This window comes from Sphaerodactylus townsendi, linkage group LG01 (genome assembly GCF_021028975.2).
Source record: "Sphaerodactylus townsendi isolate TG3544 linkage group LG01, MPM_Stown_v2.3, whole genome shotgun sequence".
NCBI lineage: Eukaryota > Metazoa > Chordata > Lepidosauria > Squamata > Sphaerodactylidae > Sphaerodactylus > Sphaerodactylus townsendi.
The window spans coordinates 87,419,536-87,442,276 of NC_059425.1; the positions used below are offsets into that span (position 1 = coordinate 87,419,536).

The window sequence follows — 22,741 nt, forward strand, 5'->3', positions numbered from 1 at the left end:
CTCTTAAGATGATGAAGACAATCAGGGGCCTAGAGACTAAACCCTATGAGGAAAGGCTAAAGGATTTGGGAGGTTCCATCGGGAAAATAAGAGACTGAGGGGGAAATTACTTCTCTCTTTAAATATTTTAAAGGCTGTCAGTTAATGGCAGCAGACCTGCAATAATTATAACTTTTGAGCAGAAAGGTACCAGCTGGATATTAGGAAAAAAAATCTACAGGAGGAGGAGTTTTAACAACAACAACCTTTATTCGGCATTTAAGGAGGAGGAATTCAGCAGTGGAATCAACTGCCTAAGGAGTGATGAGCTCCACCTCAGTAGCAGTCTTCAAGAATCAGCTGGACAAACACTTGCCAGGAATCCTTTAGGCTCATGCAGGGGGTTGGACTAGATGACCCTTTATAATTCTGTGGCTCTCTGACTGCTGTGGTCATGGAATCTCTTTTACAGGTGACAAGAATAACAAATCAATCCTGCAAAACTATGTGGTCAGGTTAAAAATAACACAGTACTGAACAATGTTGCTCCCTGTGAGAAAGAGTGAAATGGTAGTAAATGTTTATTAAATATCTTTGGAAAGTACACAACTTTCATATACACAAGGGAAACATTTCAGTATCTCCTAAATCTCCCATTGTGAAGAGACAATTTCTGTCAAGATCACTTCCAAAGTTTCCCACTTGAGGTCCTCCAGGGACTTTAGTTTTGCATTCTTTCTATAATGCTCCCCACATAAGAGCATGTAGCATTGTTCGGGCAGTCTTCAGCATTATGGAAAATAATATGAGCTGGTATCTGTTTCTCTTCCACCAATTTTATGAAATAATCCACTTAGCCAAAATCAACAGTTCATGCTTTATTTATCTTTTTATGATGCTGAAGTACTTCTAGATATTTTTACAGGAATGCCATAATAAAACATTTGAAAGGTAATCATAACAATGTTAGAGTGAAGTGACACTTCAATTGTTCATTTACCAGCCACAATAAAATATTTTTAAGTTGCCTGTACACACCCTCCTCCCCACACTAGCTTTGCAGGCGTGGGGAGGTACTTCTTCCCAACTCAGCTATAGAAATCAGTTGGATTACAAGTGTGAAAGTCAAACTTACCCTTCCCTACTAAAACAAAATCATTGGGGGAGGGGGGAATAAGCACAGAGATCATATTTCTCAGAGTCATACATTTCTAGGAAGGCCAAACACAAGCCTGTTTGCAATCATAAGTGATAAGAGATGACAACAGCTGTGCTGCATACAGCTGAGTGTGGGACCTTGAAGTGGAAATTTATGTCCCGGTAGCTTTGCAAGAAGCAGACTGAGCCTGTGTCTGTTGCAGATAACGGGGAGAGTGGATGCAATCCAGAGAAATTTAGCACATCCAAATTCCACCAAGCCCAACAAGATGTAAATCGTTGGCAGTAACAATTAAGCATGGATCCCATTGCTTTGGAAATTTTAGACCTGAATCTTTATTTGATGATCATAGACCACCAAGTTGCGAGCAAAAGGAACAGGGCTACATTTATAAGTAATGTAATATCTAAAATGTGTGCATACAGAATTCAGTTTTATAAAACTTGTATAAAATCATGGATTAACAGAATTTTACAATAAAATTAAAGAAGCAGTACCATTACATTCCATAGACAAAAAAAAATTTACCTGCCAAAGTCACCCTTGGATCAGTATCTACAAATAACTTGGCCGCAAGCTCCGGTTTTACAGCAGGGCTCCATTTTTGGATGTATCTAATAATCCTTTTTTCTTGGACCACCTTATATTTATGAAAGTTGATAAATAAATGCCAGATGGCATCTAGGTTCCCTGATTTGGAGACACAAAATTGCTAAGAGAAGGGGATCCCTGGAATCAGCTTCCACTGGGTTTTGGACCCTGGAATTCCCCCCTGCCCCAAGCTGCAGACTTAAGCCACCAAAAAGTGTGGCATACATCTTTTAAAAAATGGTTTTTTTCAGGTAGTTGCGGGCTGTTTTTCATTCCTTCCCATGCTGCTTGAAACCCTTTGGGAGGCTGAGTGGAAGCGATGCTGTCCCTGGCCACCTTGCCCTCTGGATTGGGCTGCCGGTCTTGTCTTAGAGAATAGTATTCGGTATTTAGGAACTGTTAGAAGCTTACAGTATGCAGGTAGAGTCTTCAAAATTGGGAGGCCCAAATAATATAGGGAGCATACTCTTCTCACTCTGCAACACATGCTCCACTTATTGAACCATAAAATACTAGATTTAATTTGCTTGCGTGCAGAAGAAAGATCCATTTGGTCAAGGGTTTCAAAGGGAAGACCAAATATTTGTAGTCTGTTATCCACCAATTTCAGCCATAAACTTTGAAAGCTGTCTTTGGCCAGATAGTAGGGATAGCAACTCACTGATGAATGATAGATTTTTAATCTAAACGGAAAGGTTACTATCCAGGCCTTAGCCTCCAAGGATGGCTTGGCAAATTCCAGACATATTGATGGACCAGAAACACATGTGGGAATGTTTGACAGTGAACATAGGAAAGAATTTAAACATGAGTCATATCTTCTATTGACCTTGGCAATGGCCAGTGGTATTCCATATGATAAAATAGGAGTCACCTTCACCTGAAAGGCACAAATTGCAGCAGATAGGAAGTTACCACCTCAGTATCAAAAGAATCTCAGGATGTCTGAGGAGTGTATTTATGCTAATGTTACCATTCGCCTGGTAACTTTGAAAGTGATTTCAGAGTGATTTCAGCTGTGGCAGCAATGAGCAAATGCAGAGGCAGGCTGCCTTCAGAGCAGAGGTTCTTTGTTGTGATTTCAAGCTCCTTCCAAGCAAGCACTGCGCTGGGCAGAGCAAAGCACAGACCTTATATACAGTTTTAGTCAAAGGAAGGGAGGGAGGGGGCAGTCCCCAATAACACAATACAAAACAACCTAAAACAAAGAGGAGGAAGACAGTTTTTTGCTTGTGCTGATGAGATTAAGTCCCAAAAGGAAAAGGCTTGCCTGAGCTTGTGCCCTGAGATTCTGTCAAAGGAAAATTCAAATAGTCCAATGGGTCTTCAGATCCTGTCAGTGGAAAGTTCAAATTATCCAATGGGAAGTAGAGTGACGTCTTCCAACGGCCACAGCACACCCTGATCCTATTATTTTGTAAGTCCAAAGGTCCTTTATTTGTGTTGATGAGTTTACCTGTCAGGCAAGTGGCAGGAGGGTGTTGGCCAGATTACATATCCTGGCTGTTTCCAGAAACCCCTGTCCAAGCAAGACAAAACCAATGTAAAACCAAGGAACCTAAAATACATCTATATTATGGTATTCATTTGATTCTTTCTCTTTATATAAATAAGGAAAATTCATTAGGCAGGCAGGCAGGCAGGCAGGCAGGCAGGCAGGCGGCGGGGGGAGGGAGGGAGGGAGGCTGATGAATTTTCCTTATTTATATAAAGAGAAAGAATCAAATGAATACCATTCTTATTTGTAGAGTAGAATAGAATAGAATAGAATCTTTATTGGCCAAGTGTGATTGGACACACAAGGAATTTGTCTCCGGTGCATATGCTCTCAGTGTACATAAAAGAAAAATACATTTGTCAAGAATCATAAGGTACAGCACTTAATGATTGTCATATAGGTCTAGTAAGCAATCAGGAAACAATCAGTAGTAATGAAAACATAAAATGTAAAATCATAAAATAAAATAAAATCAAATGTCAGCACAGGCTATAGTCATATACAGTCAAGCTGAAAGGGGAGGAGATGGGTATTAGGAATTGATGAAAAAAAGTAGTGCAGTAATTATATAATAGAAGTATATAATAAATAGTTTAACATTATCGAGGGAATTCATTTTAGTTTAACAGAGTGATGGTGCATCTGAGGAAAAAACTGTTCTTATGTCTAGATTTGTCTTGGTGTGCAGAGATGCTCTGTAGCGACGTTTAGAGGGTGGGTAAGAGTTGAAACAGTTTATGTCCAGGATGCTTTTTGAGGGTCAGTAAATATTTTCACAGCCCTTTTTTTTTTTTGACCCGTGCAGTATTGCTACACCTGGGTCCTCAATGGAAGGCAAGGTTAGCAGCAATTGTTTTTCTGCAGTTCCCTGATTATTCTCTGAAGTCTGTGCTGCGTAATTCTTGTTGGAGTTTGCAGAACCAAACCACACAGTTATAGAGGTGCAGATGACAGACTCAATGATTCCTCTGTGCTTAAAGGAACTGTAATTTTCCCAGCAGACTCCTTGGGCAGTTTGAGCTTCTCCTTGAGTTGAGCGACAGAAAGAACATTCTTCTTTGTTGTGCTTTTTTGATGACATTTTTGATATTAGGTGACCATTTTAGGTCATGAGATATGATGGAGCCTAGAAATTTAAAGGTCTCTACTATTGATACTGTGTTGTCTAGTATTGTGAGAGGAGGTAGGATGGGAGGGTTTCTCCTGAAATCTACCACCATTTCTACGGTTTTAAGTGTGTTCAGTTCTAGATTGTTCCAGTGGCACCACGAGGCTAGTTGTTCAACCTCCCGTCTTTGGGTTGTACATACCTCAACCCAAAGTGTAGACACTTACATCTTCCCAGGCACACACACACACCTGGGCTGGCTTCCTGGAGGAGAACATCAACAAATCCTTTATTAACACAAACACACACACACACGGGTAAAGAAACAGGGCAAACTGGAATATATTTTAGAAACTCTGGGAGTTCACAGGTTACACTAACATTTTAGTAGTAGTGATATGTCCTGTCCTATGGGGCAGGGGGCAAAAGGAGTCTCCCCCCAGGCTCCATTCTGCCCAGCTGCACTTCTGCATGGTGGTGTGCCATCTGCTCAAACAAAGAAACAGAGTTAACCTTAACACTTCAGATGTGCGTGCTCACTAACATGTAAGCAATGGCTATCTGATTGATCAATAACTAATCAATAGACCAGGTCATAAACAGTGACTGCAGCAACTTGTTTACATACAAACAGTTAACCCTTTTATAACTGAGTTGCGACTGATACTTGCAAAATCCCAACAAAGAGCTGATGCCTGTGTATATGGTCTTTCACACATCATGCACATGGTGAAGGGACTAGCAAGTATCCGTGGACACAACCCTACCCCTCTTTCTGTTCACAGACTGCAGTTACATGTACATCATTTTTTAGAGAGTTTAAATCATCCCATGATAGAGCCATCCTTCCTCATGATATATACAGTTGGTGGGTGGGTGGTGAAAAATTTGGGGGCAGTGGGGGGAGGCAGAGAATTTTGAGGCAGTAGGGGGGGGGTGACACAGAGATTCCTGGGCCAGCTGGTGGGTGAAAGGTTCTTGGGGCAGAACTCTGATGCTGCAGCCCAGATCCAGCTGAGACCACCTTAGCGAGGTGACCAGTCCTGCCCCAAGAAGTATTGTTTTGTGCTGTCAGGTTGGGATGCAGTGGCAGGAAAGACCTCCTGGCCAATGGGGAGAGGAGAGGAGGTGGCAGCCCCCAGCCCTGTGAAGCAGCCCCTGAGATGGGTAAACTGCCATGCCATTTTGGTGGCAACGGCGGGGAAGGCACAGGGCACAGGCCAGCCTCCAGAGGAGGCAAGGGTTGGGCTCCTATGATGGGCCAGGGCATTGGCTGGGCAGGAGCAGAGGGAGGTGGGCTTGGCACACACCCACTGTGCCCTACAAGGTCAGGCCTGCATGGCTGCTCCACCCTCCCCCTCATAAAGAGTGCACTCCCTCCTGTCCGAATGCTCTCAACTCAGGCCAAGGAAGGGCTGCTGGGGTTAGTGGCCTCCCAAATTACACAGGTCCCTAACAGGAGGCTGGGGAGGGGGGACAGCAAGTCATCTTTCCTGTTTCTCTCTCACCCCAATTCCATCAGGTTTTCAATTTTAACTTTTGTTTTACATTTTGTAAAAAAAGAAAAAAACGTGTCAGATGGGCAGAGAGTTGCAGAGTGTTCTGCCACCTAGAACTGAAAAAGATACAATTTTATGTTTCCAGAAAAGGAATTCTTCCTTTTTTCTTTTTTTTAACTTTTCAACAAGTTTTACAGTTTTTTATAAGTTGCGTGGACAGGGCTATTAACACATTGATTCAGACAGTTATACTTTCTGTTATGGTGTGTAAATCCAGATCAGTACTTCAGATTCCTGTAATGTAAGTGAGAACCCTGCTTGGCTCATTACCAGTAGACAAAAAACTGCCACTGATCTAAGCCTGCTGTATTCTAAGAAGAGGCCTCTCATCAGTAACTACCCCTGCTTTTCTCTCTGGATCATTTTCAAATGATGTGCAACTGAGTTTGAAAGTTTACTCCAATATATTATTCCATCTGTTATGCTACCTAACCTGGATCTCCTTTCCATGAACAAAAGGTTACCCTAATCCTGAAGGCAACTCCTAAAACTTGTACTATGCGACTGTCAGCAAGGAAAGAAGTAGAATATGTTAATACTTAGATCACAAGAAGGGGAATATATGTTAAATCACTAGGCAGCTATAAGAAAAGTCATGCAATGGTATGAAATCACTAGCAATAGCGTATTTCAGGAGGACAGAGGGAGCTGACACCTCCTGTGCCACTTGCAGTTGTCACATGGGGGCGTATTTGGCCATCCCTTCTGTGCCACCTCCTCCTCCTCCTCCTCCTCCTCCTTCTATGTCCTCATCCACCAGCCTGAGCCTCTGCCATCTACTGCCTCAGGCTGCTGCCACCTGGACCACCCACCTCTGCCATCTACCTGTCAGACCCAGTGTCCTCTGCTGTCCCTTCCTCCCTGAGGGAGTGTGGGCAGCACCTTGGTTTTCCTCAGGCCTTTCCGTTAACAGGCAGTGAGGAGAAGGGGATGTGGTTGTCTGCTGGAAGGCTTCTGGGAGCAACTGAGTGAAGGCAGTGGCAATGAGGACAAGGAGGGCGGTGGCGGTGGTGGCCAGGCCTTGGTTTCCTAGCATCATCTGTGAAGCTCAGGGGGAGGTGACCCTGGAGAAGCCCAGCACACCTCATACCCCTCACTTGCTCACTTAATTGCTCGGGGGGTTGGGGGGGCTGTTGGCCTGCCACTGGCTTGCCAAGGAGAAGTACTCCAAAGGAAAAGGCCTGTGCAGTGAAGGCAGTTTTAAGAGGGCTTTTCCAGGCCAGCTGGCCACTGAACTTGGGGGAGGGGAGAGCTGGGGTGCAATTTCACTGCTTGACTGGGTGCTATTTAGTGTAGCTACACCCCTGTTCACTAGACCAGTGGATCTTCAGGGTGGATCTAGGTGTTAAAGAGTAAAACAGGGTTCCCAATCCCATGATTATCTCAGCATGCTAATTAAAAGGCTTGGGATACATTTTCTAGGAAGAATTTGAGCAGAGGAGAGAGTGTTTACATTACCCTTTGCCCGTGTGCCAGTGCTCATCTGTAAGCGCCCTCTCCTTGTCCATTTGGATTTATTTTTTTATTTCATGGCTTTGAAACTAGAATTGAACAATAGAAGGGACATTTGTAGAGCAGAATCATAAAAAGCATCTCTCACTCTTGCCTGCTGTGTCCCCCTTTCAGGAACCTCCCTAGCCCTGTGTCCCCCTTTCAGGAACCTCCCTAGCCCTATGTCCCCCTTTCAGGAACCTCCCTTGGCACTCATGTTATTGTGGGAAATGAAGATTTAGGGGAATGTGTTTTGTTCAGGACTGGATGGGGACAGTGAGGGGAGGCAGGAGCTCCAGGTGGAGGGCAGAGTGAAGACAGCAGCAGGAGGTAGAGGAGCCTCATTTGCATACCCTGTTCTCCAATTTGGCTGCTGCTAGAAGGTGGGCTGGGTGAATTGTCCAGCAAATATGGTTCTTGTGCTCTGCTAAGGCACTGACAGCCCTGGAGCAAATGGGGCAGAGGGGAAGAGAATGGGCTCTTGCCCTGACCCCATCCTGGCAGCTTTAAAACTGGGAGCTGTGTTATGCGTGACTTTGCCAAAGGCCATGAATAGACCTGCTCCCTCATATGATAGCAGCCTGATTTTACACCTTGAGAAAGGGAGGTCTTGTTCACATGTACCCTGTTTCCCCGAATATATGACATCCCCGAAAAATAAGACATAGTAGAGGTTTTGCTGAAGTGCGAAATATAAGGCATCCCCCAAAAGTAAGGCGTAGCAAAGTTTTTGTTTGGAAGCATGCCCGACGAACAGAACACAGGAAAAATAAGACATCCCCTGAAAATAAGACATAGCGCATCTTTGGGAGCAAAAATTAATATAAGACACTGTCTTATATTCGGGGAAACACGGTACTATGTTCTGTCAAGTCACTTCTGACTTATGAATCAATGACCTCCAAAATATTCTCTCATTAACAGCCTTGCTCAGGTCATGCAAACTTAGGACTGATTATTGAATCAATCTATCTCATGGTGTGTCTTCCTCTTTTCCTATTGTCTTCAACATTTCCTGGCATTATTGTCTGTTCCAGTGAGCCTTTTCCAGTGACTTAAGTACAGTAGCTTCAGTTCTGTCATTTCAGCTTCTAGCAGAATAATTACCAGATAAAGCTTTCCTTGGATTGTACTTTGTCAGGCTATGAAGAAGTGGTAGGTATGTTTGGTGTTTCCTATATCAAAATTATGTGCACTGTATTTTAACAAATGTCCAGGGAAAGATTGGGCTGACAAACCTTTTCCTTGGTTTGGGTTTTTATGTGTGCTGAGGAGTTGAGGGAATTTTCAAAAATTATTGGTAGATAAAATAATGCAAAAGTGTAATTATTTATTAACAGTTCATAAAGGTCAACATGATTCATTTTATCATTGAGTTGTTGTTTACACACACACACACACACACACACACACACACGTATGTATGTATGTATGTATGTATGTATGTATGTATGTATGTATGTATGTATGTATGTATGTATGTATAAAAATATGTATATAATATATAAGGGTGTCATTTTGTAATTTTGCTCCCCATCAAAAAATGTACATCCAGCCCTTTCCCCACATATCTCTAATTCCCACATTTATTGAATACTGTCCACATTCCCTTCTTTGCCATGGAGTATCAGCAATTTGCAGATGATTCCAGGACATTTTCTAGCACTTGACTCAACTCATGTGGGCCGCTGGCTGGTCTTTGGAATCTCACTAGAATATAACAGTGTGTGCTGGAATACATTTAACACCATTCCTCTGCAACAGCCATCGGTGGTGGGGAAAGATGTCTATCAGGGAGGCATTAGACAGCAAAATTGTAATCAGGTTATCATATAATTAAAATGACCCAGTACTCCGTTTATATCCTAACAAACTTATTTTAATCATATATAAATAAGAACAATCCATTTAAGAGTGCATAGAATTTGTCACATACATATATGAAAACATATTATTCAAATCCTCTGATGTCATATATAGAAATGCATCCAGCATGTAGAGCAGCCTTGTAACAAAATTCCTTAACAGTGTATCTTAGACAGATTCTTTCACAAAATAACCATAGCTCATTCTGTCACAAAGTAGCTAATGAGCTCTTAGTTTACCATACCCATTTTGTGTTTGTTATTATGTAGGTTAGGCCAATCATACACTGGTTCTCTTTGAGACAGAGCTCCTGCTACAGATGCCTTTCCCTCTTTCTCACGCTTACTGCGCGGCAGATCCCATAACCTTTGCTGTTTGTGAGAGTGGGCAAAAAGTGATCTTTCCCCCAGCTTTGCAGGGCAGAAGAAACAGATGGCCCCACATTATTCTTTGCTCTGGGCTTTTTTGCTCCACCCCTCCCCTACTCTACTTCCCCCTCCCTAATGATTTGGAAGGCTTTTTAAAAACTTTGTTTCAACTTCAAGCATTTGTACCATATTATATCTATTGAAATAATAATAGATCTAATACAGGAATGTTGAAATTCCAAGGAATATCGAAACAACAAGCCTCTCTCACCTCCCACAGCGGCAGCAGGAAGAGAGTGTGTGTGCATGGAGGGGATGTGGAGAGGGAATATTAGTTCTAGGACATGGTCCCTTCTTCAGCAGAGTGTGGTCCAAGCAACTGCTTTGCCTCTTTCATCCGGAGGCGGGGAGGATTATTTTTGTAAAGGAGCTACAATATTGATATGACTGCAATAACAGCAGTATCAATATAACAGCAATTTAAAGAGCTTTAACTGAGCCATCAATCTTGCAACTACCAGGTGTGAAGAGACTGTGCCTTTAAGAGTCTATTACTGCTCATGTTCAGAACAATATGGGTGTGTGTGTGTAAAATGGCATCCCCCTTACAAATTGCTTCAGAAGTAATAATCTGTTTATACTCCCTGTGAGGCACTCTGCTTTGAATTACTACCATATCCCAGTTACTCACTTTAGTTCAATCACTATGGCTCCCAATCAACACAGAACTATTTTCCTGTGTGATATTTTCATCCTCCTGCCCTTTAGTCTGTGCATCAAGAAATCTAATGTGAGTGCAAGAAAAATAAAGTACAGTCTTTAAATATAGCAACAATTTGTTCCTGTGTATTCATTGCTGCCAAGGAAGAGTGAGCGTCTCTTTCATGTCTCCAAGTAAGTTCCTGGATTGGATTATAAAAATGCATGGGATACCTTTGGTGCAACAATAACATGCAGCAAGCCGAGTGAGAATTTCCCTAGTGCTGACGAAGATCTACAGTGACGGCTGCTGTAGAAATACTAGATGGAAATATTTCACACATGCACCACCCCCCCCTCCTCCCGGAAGCCTTTAAATGATTGCAGTAGACTTCTGCGAGGCTCAAAATGGTGGAGTGTGATGCAAACTGAAGGTAAACTTTTGCCTGTTTGGACTCACTCAGTCTTGCCAATGTTCCTGGCTCATAACGAGACTTCACGATGGATTCCCACCATCCTTCTTAGAAAGATATATTGCTCCAAATTATACAGATTCTGTGGGATAAGAGTTGCCAACTTTGGGTTGGGAAATTCCTGGAGATTATGGAAGTGGAGCCTGAGGAAGGCTGGGCTGAGGATGAGAGATTGCTCCACAGGGAATAGTGCCATGCAGTTATCCTCCAAAGCAGCCATTTTCTTCTAATCTCTATCATCTGTAAATAAATGGTAATTTCAAGAGATCTCCAGGCCCTGCCTGGATTTTGGCAACCCTATATGATAGTATCCTGCTTTTATATTTAAAATTGAAACACCCAAGCCTCACTGGGCAAGAGGGCGCCTCAGGATTTCTCAAGATGTTACAGCAAATGCTTGGGTTGAACCTCTAGGACTGCACAGTGCATTTATTTGAGGCCACAAAATATTTTGGGTTGGTCCTAGCTCAGAATCACTCCAAGATTTTGATCCACTTTCCCTTCTCCTTTCTGATGAGCAGACCACCAGATGAACACAAGGATCCTTTGACCTGCACCTATCACCCTTCAATGGATGGTGTACTACAGCATGGTGTAGTGGTCAAGAGCAGGTGGATTCTAATCTGGATAATTGGGTTTGATTTTCCACTCCTCCACCTGAGTGGCAGAGGTTTACCTGGTGAACCAGGGCATTTTCCGCACTGTCCAAATATCCCGGGATGAGGCAGTGATTTATTCTGCTTTGTGCAAGATTTTCGCACGGTTCCCAGTCCTAATTCAGGGCTGCCCCGCAGCATTTCCCTTATCCCGGGATTTTCAAAAATCACCAAATTGGCGGTTCTTTTCAAATATCCCATGCAGATCCCAACACCATGCAGACACCACAGGAGCTAAGCCGGTTTATTTTTCCCACCTTGCCGCCTGCCCCCCCCCCCCCCCCCCCCCGCGCCTACCTCCCTGGTCTCCCCTTCTGACATCAAGGTCTTCTCCCCGCGTACCGGCATTGTGATGTAAATACCCACAGTCATATTCTTCAGAATACAAAGAATGTTTCTTTGCTATTACAACCTTGCCTGCCCACGATCTCGGTGAGCTGCAGGGCTCGCTGGTCATCCAGGGTCTCACTGCTGCTGCCCCTCCTCCTCTTCCACTGCCCCTGTTCCTCTCCATCTCGGTGAACAGCAAGCTGGGCATTATTCCACTGGAGGGGCAGGATAGCACCGCCCTCCTCCTCCTCCTTCTCTCCCTCCTGCACTCGGATCAGAGACGGCAGCCGGAGGGGCAGGGAGCCAAGCAGACACAAGGGAAGAAGCAGCAGCAAAGGGAGTACTCCACCTTCAGTTGTAAATACAAATAAACCAGGATCGTGCAAAAGAAACTGGAATACTTCATCCCGGTTTTAGCTCGATTCCTGGACAGCCATGTGAAGGGAGAAACTGTGATAAAATTGACTGCAGAAAATGCCCATATGTATTTCTGCACTCCTATATTCCGTCGGGGTGACCTTGGCCTAGTCACAGTTCTTCGGAACTCTCTCAGCCCCATCTACCTCACAAGGTGTCTTTTGTGGGGAAAGGAAGGGAAAGAACTTGTAAGTCATCTTGAGTCTCCTTACAGGAGAGAAAGGGGGGTATAAATCCAAACCCTTCTCTTCTTCTTCTTCTGCATGAGAGGAGAAAAGTGACTTCCATATAAAAGCCAGATCTTGCCATCATCATCAGGCAAATGGCTTTTGCTTTGACTCAATGTGTGTCTGGAATGGCCCCCTGGATTAGCCAAAAGTGCACAGGGCAGCTGCAGGGATAGCTTCATACCCTCCTGGGCAACATATCCCTGTCTGTTTCCAACAAAGGCAGTCCTTGGAGTCCTCTTCCTTCAGAGTCATGTCACACTCAGCCATTCATCAGAGATGACTATGGATTTGACACATTTCTTCTCCCTTCTAAGCTTCTGGCCTCAGTGCTCTGAAATGCAGTGACATCTCTTATGACTTTGGTCAGCTGCTGCACAAGGAATATCCATGTGAAATTTACTCTGTATTCTAAAAATGGAGAACTCCAAACAGTTGCTCATATATTCACAAGAAAATGTTCCCAATGTTTTCCTTTGCTTTCTGCTCAGATTTTTTTAGCTAGAGGTCCCTGATTTTGGTGGCCACCACACTGACACATAAAGGGGCTTGATCCTTAGAAGGTTTGCTCTTGATTATCCAAGTGGAGGGGTCCAAAAGATGCTTTGCAGTGATACCACTTCATTTGGTAATCTTTGCAAATTAGACAGATAGCTACACATCAGTTAACTGTGCTCACATGTCTGACAGCTCTCCACCAGGTTCAATTTCAACAGCTGGGTGAGCCAGGCAAATTCCTATGAGTTCCCACTGGCAAAGACTCCAGTCTCCTTCACACCTCCTGCTCACAGTTTCTTGGAGAGAGTCCCCACCCCCATTTCTGTGTATTCCCCAAATCTGGCCAGTCATTTTACTGCCCCAAGAGGCTGCATCATGTGAGCTTAGGAACCAGGTAGATGGTTGAAGAAGTGGTACCCGGGATTTCTTTCAACGTGCTAAGGCCTAACTCTTAACTTGCATGCAGTTTGAACATATGATCCAAGAAATGTGTCCTGCTTCATTGGGGTTTGAAATATATTACTGCTCATGGTGTAATCAAGCCTCCTTTGGACTTTCTGTGGTCCAAAGCTTTAATGTCATCTTGAGGTGAAGGCCAACTTGTGTTGCAGACCAATGGACTAAACAGAAGAATGTGGAGAACAGGGCACTAACATGCTGGTACGTAGTGCCAAAATGCATGATGCATGAGATATAGATTGACACATGGGTTCCTGAACGGATTCATCATATGACATGTAGAATTGGTGTAATTCACTTGGAGTGCTATGAGGAGGGAGGACATGAAGATCGTAAGGAAGCGGCAAACAGCTCCCCACCCCCCAATAGCCATTTCTGCTGGTCAAAAATGGTTTGGCAGAGAAATGTGAAGCTTCTCTTCTTGCCTCATAGCGTTTGGAGCTGCACAAAGCCACGCAGTGCTTTCAAAGTGGGTTTTACCAACCCCACACATGGGCTCCTATGTCCCCACCTGTGTTACATCTATCATGTATTTTGGCCATTAATTTCCCAAAGTTTATCAAGAACAGCTTTTGCATTTCTTAAACACAGCCCTCAGAATACCTATGTTTTGCTAATGTGGGTTTGATTGAATTCATTGAGCTTTCTCTCTTTCTAGGAGAAGATTAGGTGCCACTGTCCGAGGATGTAATGTCGTGTAATATCTCACAGCCTAAGCAGGTTCTTGAAACAGGATACTAACGGCCAAAACAGACGTGATACTGGATGCCTGTCTTTCTTCCTTTCCAGGGTTGATAACAGTGAAGATGGTATTAGTTTCAGTTGACAAAATCACATGCCCTCTCCGCCAGCACTGCAGAACTAATTTGAATCAAGAAGCCATGTGGAATCCTAATTTTTTTTAAAGGCTAGGAAAATCCATTAATGCATCTTTCAATATCATACCTATTTGGGGCCTAAACATATGCATTTATTTAATTTTTTTTTTTTGCATGGAACTCCACTGTGCAATGTAACACTTGAAAGGTTTGGGCCTGTCACCAGGGCGGGGCGAGGGGGAACTGCACGCATATGCCCCTTGCCCCTGCCCCTGCCCCCACCCACCCTTCCATGCCTCCTCCATGCCTCCTCCACGCCCATGCACAGGCACGGTCCTGGGGCGTTGCACCCCCATCCTCTTGGCGCTACGCCATTGCCTTTCACGGACAGACTACCGTGCAACATCCTATTTTGACCCTCCCATACTGAAAAGCTGTCATGTTGGCTATTATGTTGGAGCAAGTCTGAAATAAATAGTCTGAAATTTATTTTCACCTGAGACTCTGCTCTATAACATATGTAACCTTATGGTTAATCCAGCAGTGAGTTGTGATACTGCAAGGGATATTCATGTAATAGAGAACCTGCAGTAATCCCCAAGTATGTTTTTTAATAGTTTGAGTCAAGCTATAGAAAGCTTGTCATCACCAAGTCTCCCATCAACACCATGGCAGCTTGGTGGTAACACTGGAGAGAAATTTGTGTATAGAATTTCCTTTTGCAAGGTACACTTGAGAGATCCTGCCAGAAGACTGATCCAGTATACAGTTCTACAGCTCAGAGTCTTTGCATGAGGGAGTGGTCATCTTCATTCAGGCTAATATTCTGCCCCAGCATGTCCTTTGTTTTCATTCCAGGATGTTTTGGTTTTCATGAGTTCAAAGAGATGCTTCCCTAATCTGGCAACCAAGAGCTGGCATTGGCCGATTATGGACAAGGTATCTGCTGTGTGGTGGGGGCGAAGGTCCATCGCAGCAAAATTTCTTGTACGATCATATTTCCTCAAGCCCAGCTTTCACATTCCATTCTCTCTGCAGCAAGAAAGACCACTTCTATCATGATTTTAATTTGCTTCACTTCCAGAGCGGGACAGATTTGCCAGTGAGTACAGCTTTGTCCTGGACATCTTCCCTCTACCCACGGCCAGCCTACTTACACCCTCACACTGCTGCCCACTCCTTCCCCCTCACCCTCCCTTCAATGCTGCTGGCTCCTTCAAGTCACAGAAAAGAAGCTCACTCACACAGGCTTAGTCAAATCACACTGACTTTTGCATTCTCCTATTGCTATATATTGCTATATTGAGATATCGGTATAATGAAACCAGAGAATGCTTGGGAATAACAAGCCTCTCTGTCCTCCCATGATAGCATCAGAAACAGGAAGTGAGGGGAGAAGAATATCAGCTCTAAGACATGATCCCTTTTTTCAGAAGCACATGATCCAGGGAAATGCTTTGCCTCGTTCATTTGTGGGGAGGGATTATTTTTGGAACAGTAACTTGACTGCTGGGTGTAATGAGATCTGTGCCTTTAAGAATTAGTTGATGGGTGGAGTTAAGGGAAGCAGGCTCGGGAGAGTTATCTGCAGAAAAACTGTGCACTCGGGAGTGAGTCCCTTCTTGCGTGTAAATAGAGAAATACGAGGAGACCCCATTACAAGTTCACTGCACAGTGAAGACCTCTGAGGTAAGTATTCCATCCTTAATGAGGCACTGTTAGGTTTTCAAATGGCACTTGAAGTAATAGTTTTCATTATTATTTAAAATATAAGGGTCTCCCCCCCATACACAAACTTAATGATAGTAATTCCATGCCCTTAAACATGGAAGTTCCTCCATTATGTAAAAAGTGGAGTATGTGAGTCATACTTTAACAAAAGCGGCACACTGGAGAGAAGGGCAAACTCACATCGCCCTGCATCTTCTTTCCACACATACTTTTCTCTTCCTATTAATAGAGTAGTAATGCTAGAAGTAACAGTTGGGGGAAAAGTGCTGTGGGGAGGTAAGGGGCAGTTATAGAGAGGGTTTGATTTCCCTCAGCTACATACTACTTTGACTGTTAAAACTGGGTTCTTCCCCATTCTTTCTAACCATAAAACTGTTTCTGTCCCATCTGTCTTGGACTTAAGAATTGTCATTTTGAGTGTTTGTATAAATTATTAATTTTCCTCAAATATCACATTAATTCCTTCTGTTTCTTCAGTTGCTCAGGAGATTACAAAGAAACTGCCACCAATGATGGGTCTCATATTTTTATCTCACCCTTTTGCTGTGGAGTTTAAGGTGGCATATAGGGGTTCTCCACTGTCTTCACATCAGCCTTGTGAGGCAGGTTAGGAAGGAGGGATCATACACTAAAAGTTATCACTGAGTGGAGGCTTGAATTTAAATCTCCTCAGTCCTCGCCTGATACAAGGAGCAGTGCCTTGGCTCTTGACTTTTCTTTTTAGCCCTGTAAGCACTGAAAATGCTTAAAGGAACAAGAAAGAATCGTTCTGTGCTCTCTCCTCCTGGCATGTCTGACACCAGGAAATTGGAGATAATCCCAGAGGCTCCTACTAAGTCACAAGGACCTCTAGAGCAATGCCTCATTCATGGTGGATGAAGGCCGAGCAAATGACCTGGTCTCTGAGGCCCCTTTATTGGGTTGAGGGCCACTGCAAATTCCAGACCCCAGAGGTTCCTGTGGCCATCCCTGTTTGTTCCTCTAAATTATTCCATGAGTCCTATGCTAATACACCATGCTTTGTGCAACCTGTACTTGGAATGCTTATTTAACATTTCAGATATTGCAAGGCAGCAAAACTTTAAAAATAGAGAAGGCTTGTTGGCATTGCAGACCATGAAATGTGATTCACAAATAAATCTGCCAGGGAGGAACTTTGTAAACACTTGCCTTGAACATTCATGGTGCCACTCTCCCCATTATTGTCAGGCAAGCAGCATGAGTAGTTAATTCATCTCCTTCCTTTCCAGAGAGGAATCACATTTTTAAAACTAGTGAAAAATTGCTCGCCCCTCACAGGTTAATTTATCTGCCCTTAGCCTTTTTTTGAAGTTAACCAGAGTCTTTTGATGGACCACAGAATTGCATAACCTTGTTGCTATTCCTGTCATCCTTCCTAAGTCTGCAGGTTGTTGCAAGAAGAATGGATATGTAAATGAAGGTGCCTTCCATCTATAAATTCAATGTAGCTCAGAATCATTATTTGTTAATGTTGATCATTATTGATCAAAAGGCATCTGCAGCACCCCTAGGCCAAAAACCCATTTCAACCCTAGTGCCTGGAACATTGGTGAGATGCAGAAGAGTCAAGTCTCCTCTTGTTTGGAGGTGAGGTCACTCTGGCTACTAGCCATGGGCTGTCATATATGTATGGCCCAGGCACTTCCTCGTCAAGGCTTCATGATACTTTCTGTCCCCCTACCAACAGGGTCTATGGGTTGGTAGTGATGATACCCTTCAAAGGCTTCCTATCCCAGGTCCATGAAACACTCCAGGCCTGGCCTGAGGGTTAACACTTCACCATCCAAATGATCTCAAGGTGCTGACCTATGCTATACTGCAAACAATTCAAGCAACTTGGCCTACACTGCTACCGCCACAAGAAGGGACCTTTTAACTGCTTGTTCAACCCCCTTCCCCACCAGCCTCTGACAGAGGCCACGCTGTAGATCCCCCAGGAAGCATTATGGACCACATCCATGAAAGACCCTTCCATCCCAAGTAGAGACTCTGCTGAAGAATCCCTTGGAAGCTTTGCGGCCCTCATCCAATCAGGACCCTGCCAACTAAATCAGCAAGGAGGCCATACCTGGTCCCTCAACCTGGGTGATACTTGCAGACACCCTGTCTCCGCCAAGCTCCAAGTTAGCCTCCATCAGCCAAACCAGGAAGGTAGCCACACCAGGCCCCCAAATCTAGCGTGGCAACACTTGCAGCTTCTCCATGCCTCTGTCAAATGCATCCACCACACTCTCAGCTAGACCTTGCCAGCCACAAATGGGAGGCACCCTGTTTTTAGCTGGAGTTCCTATAGCTAAAACAGGTAATAGCGCCGTAAAACCGGTGCAGGTATTCCTGCTACGTGGAAAAATGTCTTATCCCACCTGTAATATCCTCTTTTTTTCCTGGATGGCCTACTTGCCATGATCACGATTGTTGTTTGTGCACCAGCAGATGACCACCACTCAGCCAAATCTGCCTCCTGCCATCAGTAGCTGGCTACAGGTAGGTGAGTCCTACTCAGTTCCCCTGGAAAAATGGAAGGGTTCACATTTGTGGAATGATACAGTCCTGTTCAGCTTCCCTGGCAGAATAATGGGTAAATAATCATATCAGCTGGTAAGAACTTGGAAATGAAGATTCTAACATAAATAAGCTCCTTTCCTAGCCAGAAACAAATGACAGAAATTTAAAAATATTTCCATGCAGAATAGAATAATATCTACTGAACTCAACTAATGCTAGGGTCCCAACTCCCAAAGGTCTGTCAAGTCTGTGTGTTTCTTCCCACTCCGCCTCAAAAGAAGTAAAGTTAATGCCTGAAAAATTCCAGATGGGCAGAGAGTCTCTGCGTCCTCTCCTTCCTTAATTTCTCTTTTTGAGCACTGTTCTCTGTGGGTTACTTTTCCATCTGGGCATAAGACAAACTATTTAGACTCCAGAAAACAAAAAAGGCTCAAAATTCTTTTTGTAAACATTGGTTGCAGCCCTCTCACCCCACCCCCCAGATGTGCTAAGCTGTTCACTTACAGTAGCCCAGGAAGCATTATGGTTTATCTTGCAGTGGAGAGTTTGCCTGATGGCTATTGGAAAACACAGCTGCTGTTCCTTTCCAGTTAGCTGACAAGGTTCATTAGACCAGTGGGGTGGAGAATGATATGAAAAGTGGTTTGAGTCCCTAAGCAGTGAGAACAAATGGGATACAAATATAATAATAATAATAATAATAATAATAATAATAATAATAATAATAATAATAATAATAATAATAAAGTAGTAGTAGTAGTAGTAGTAGTAGTAGTATCTCCACCCATTGTCAGGGGTTTTTCTAGCTTATTTGACTCAATGCCTTCTTTGATATACAACACAGCACCTCTTCTACCTCCCTGTCCTGTCTATAGGGCTTATTCACTCAGAGGACCATACCCCATTGATTGACAGTCCACCATGTTTCTGATACATTCACTACATTTACATTGTCATTTATCACCAAGCACTCCAACTCCCCCATCTTTGTTTGGGGGCAGTGTAAACCATACCAAAGTAGTGCCTTTCCAGTTTTTTGCCATTGAACATCAGTTGTATGCAACATTTCCATTAAGGCTTTCTAGAAAGCCGGTTTAATTCACCACTAAGCATCAGATCTGGGCTTATTTGACTAAACACATCCTTGTGTTGGTTTCCTCTGGCACAGGGCCTGTGTCCTGCACCTGTTGTCGGCTTTGGGTACACTGTGGCTAAGCTGCCAAGAGCGCTGGTATTCAGGCTCCTGTTACAATGTCTTAACTGCTCAAGGAAGTGGCTGTGGGCCAGTAGATAGAAGGACCCAGGTTCTGCATCTGAAGTGCTGGAGAGCCACTGTCAGTCATAGCGACAATTCTGAGCTATGAGAGTGATCTACGGTCTGACTTGGAATGAGGCTGCTTTACATGTTGTGTAGCCCTATAGGGAAAACATAAGCAAGCTTCTTGTTGAAACTCAGCAGTCCCAGTCGTGGCCCATCCCCCTCTGAAAGCTAGTGTTTTACCTGCAGCATAGTGCTAAAGATAACCACAGGCAGCACTGTGGAATGTGCGGGGGTGTGTGTGTGCTTTGGAGGACTAGTAGAGGACTGGGCTGGTGGACACCTGATATTCAAAATGTGTGGGGGTGGGGAAAAGGAGTTCAGATTTGTCCTGATTAGGGAACAACAAAAACAAAGTTGCTGATTGGATAGTGAAAATGTCCTGTCTCTTTAACGGAAGTTGAATGAGTGGAACTGGGCAAGCAGAGCTTTTCATGGCATGGAGCTAAATACTATCACCTGCTAATTGCTAAAGCAATAGCTAGAGGAACCATTTTAAATGCTGGCAGTTCTAGATGGGAATGTCCTTATTGTGAATGAGTAGGATTAGTGAGATTTTTATATTACCAACTGCTATCTAGTACATCAAAATATGGAAGAAAGAAGGCTAGGCTACAAAGTTATGAAGGAGATTCCTTTCTGTTCAGCCAAGAGCTTCTGTCTAGTTTAGATGTGAGCCTTCCAGTAGGGGAGTGTCTTACTGTGCAATATTGTAGTAGCTTCGAGTCCAGGGGATACCACAAGCAATTGAACCAAATGACCTTCCCCTTCCAATTTTAGAGTAGCCCAGAGAAGAATATGATGTGATCAAAAGACAACAGTTGGGATTGGACATCCTTTAGCAAACCAACTGTAGCGGGACAATCTGACCTGACCGCTGGAGTATTTTAGTCCTTTGGCTCACCAAAGTTTAACACCCAGTAATCAAAGAAGGGGCTGAAGTAGAGGGGCAGAGCACATGCTTTGCATAGGCAAGATCTCAAGTTGAATACTTGGTCTCTCAAGTTGCAGGATTTCAACAGAGCTTTGCCTAAGAACTAGAGAACTTCTTCAAACCATAATAATCAGTCTAAAGCAGAGGTCCCCAAAACATTGGAGCCTGCAGACCCCTTTGGATTCTGACACACGGTTATGGGCAGAACCACAAAATGTCAGAGAGTGAGGTTATGCATAACTCTGCTAGTATCTCTTCAACATTTCAGGCAGAAGACAGGATGCCTTTTAAATGAACATATTATTTTAAAAATATTTTCTTGCTTACAGCTTACCCTGAGTCATGCAGCTGTGGTAGCATCTGATGCCAAAGTGATGTTTTTAAAAATCTTCATAGCCAATCAGCTCTCCAGTGGCCACTCAGAAACTTGCCAGGCAAAAGCCCCACCTGGCCATGCCTACTTTCTGAAAACACTTGGTGGGCACCAGGAAAAGTGTCAGCTAATGTCATGGTACATACACAGGCCCCTGATCTTAATGGGAATTTTGAATTCTGTGGCCAAGAAACTGCCTTATCAGTAAAAAGCTAAAGAAAATCCACTTGTTATGAAAGTTTACACTGGCAGCTCTGCATAATTTAATTGTGAAGGCTGAGGTTGAGCTTTTGTTCTGTGAAGTCATAGACACTGGAACACCAACATCACTTACATTATTTGTCTGGTTTATAAAGATCCTCACATTTCAATTAGTCCTGAGAGCCAGTGTAGTACAGTGTGAGAGTATTAGATTCACTCATGGATTCCAATCCAGCTGTGTATCCACTAGATAGCCTCAGCTGTGTATCCACTAGATAGCCTTGCATACCGAGCTGTACAATAGGTTCTGCAAATATTTCAAGCACATGTACTCTCTCTATCTCTCATAAGTATAGTTCACAGAGAACTGTGCATGAGGAATTCTGAAAAAACCAAAACCAGTTTAAATGGCATAGCAATGCTGTGACACTAACTGACCCACTTCACTTCCTTTGTGTGCATACTCCCTCTTCACCCTGTTTTCTATAATTTGGTTGCCTGAGAAAATCCAGAACAAATGTTTGGAAAGATTCCATCCCAGAAGAATCCAGAGCAAAAAAAACCACATCAAAGCTGTGTTGGGGCATGACAGAATGACACATGATTTAATGCTTCTTGACTTTTTTTTTGGTTGTTTCCTTCCACAGGGCATGGTTTGAAAAATAACAAAATGAGGTAAAATAAATTAATTTATGTACACTTTACATATACTCTGTGTCACATGGCATCTGCAGCAACAGTAACAAAGACATTGTTACAAAGTAGAAAGTTAATGTGGCTATTGCAGGTGTTCAACAGCCTGCAATTCACAATGTCGTCATCCTGAGAGTGGTTAGCAAGTAATAATGATCCTTCTTTTTGTAAACATGTTTAGAAGCATTTACGGTGGACAATTGATGGGCCAGCTTCATCATATTCCTGCTTTGTGATCCACATCTGCTGGAAGGTGGAAAGGGAAGCCAGGATGGAACCACCGATCCAGACAGAGTACTTACGCTCAGGTGGAGCAATGATCTACAAGAAGCAAAAAAGGAACAATTTGATCAGTAAAGTGAGGTTATCAATGATGGGGAGGTATTAACAAAGAGAGCAATAATTTTGCAACACGGGATCTAAAATGAAGCCTTCTTTTTTTAACCAAAAATGAAGGAGCATCGCCACGCTGCTTTGGAACACTGCCATACGTAACAGGTGTAGACCTGTATTGTTGTAGGAGTGGAAAGTATACAAGAATGCCATTTAATCCAATCCCTGGGCATGAGTTAGCATCTTCCACATTCTTTAATAGACTGCAACACCCAGTTGTATTAATTAGCTAGCATAATTTGCATTGGGCCATTCCACACGCAGAGACTAAAGTACAAACAACTGAACCACTCCAGCAGAATCCCTCAGCAGAGGTTGCTTGAACCTTTCTGCATAAACACAAAAGACTGCCCTACAGTATAAACTAAATTCAGGG

General features: G+C 43.5%; 1 protein-coding gene across 1 annotated transcript in view; it reads right to left on the minus strand.

Annotated features, from left to right (window-relative positions):
• Positions 1–21,857: 21,857 nt before the first annotated feature.
• The window catches only part of ACTA1 (actin alpha 1, skeletal muscle), a 6,238-nt gene continuing 5,354 nt past the window's right edge, over positions 21,858–22,741 (minus strand). Inside the window, exon 7 of the mRNA XM_048486320.1 lies at positions 21,858–22,293. Within this exon, the coding sequence (XP_048342277.1) occupies positions 22,150–22,293 (144 nt within the window). The 3' untranslated portion in view covers positions 21,858–22,149. The remainder of the gene's footprint in view (positions 22,294–22,741) is intronic.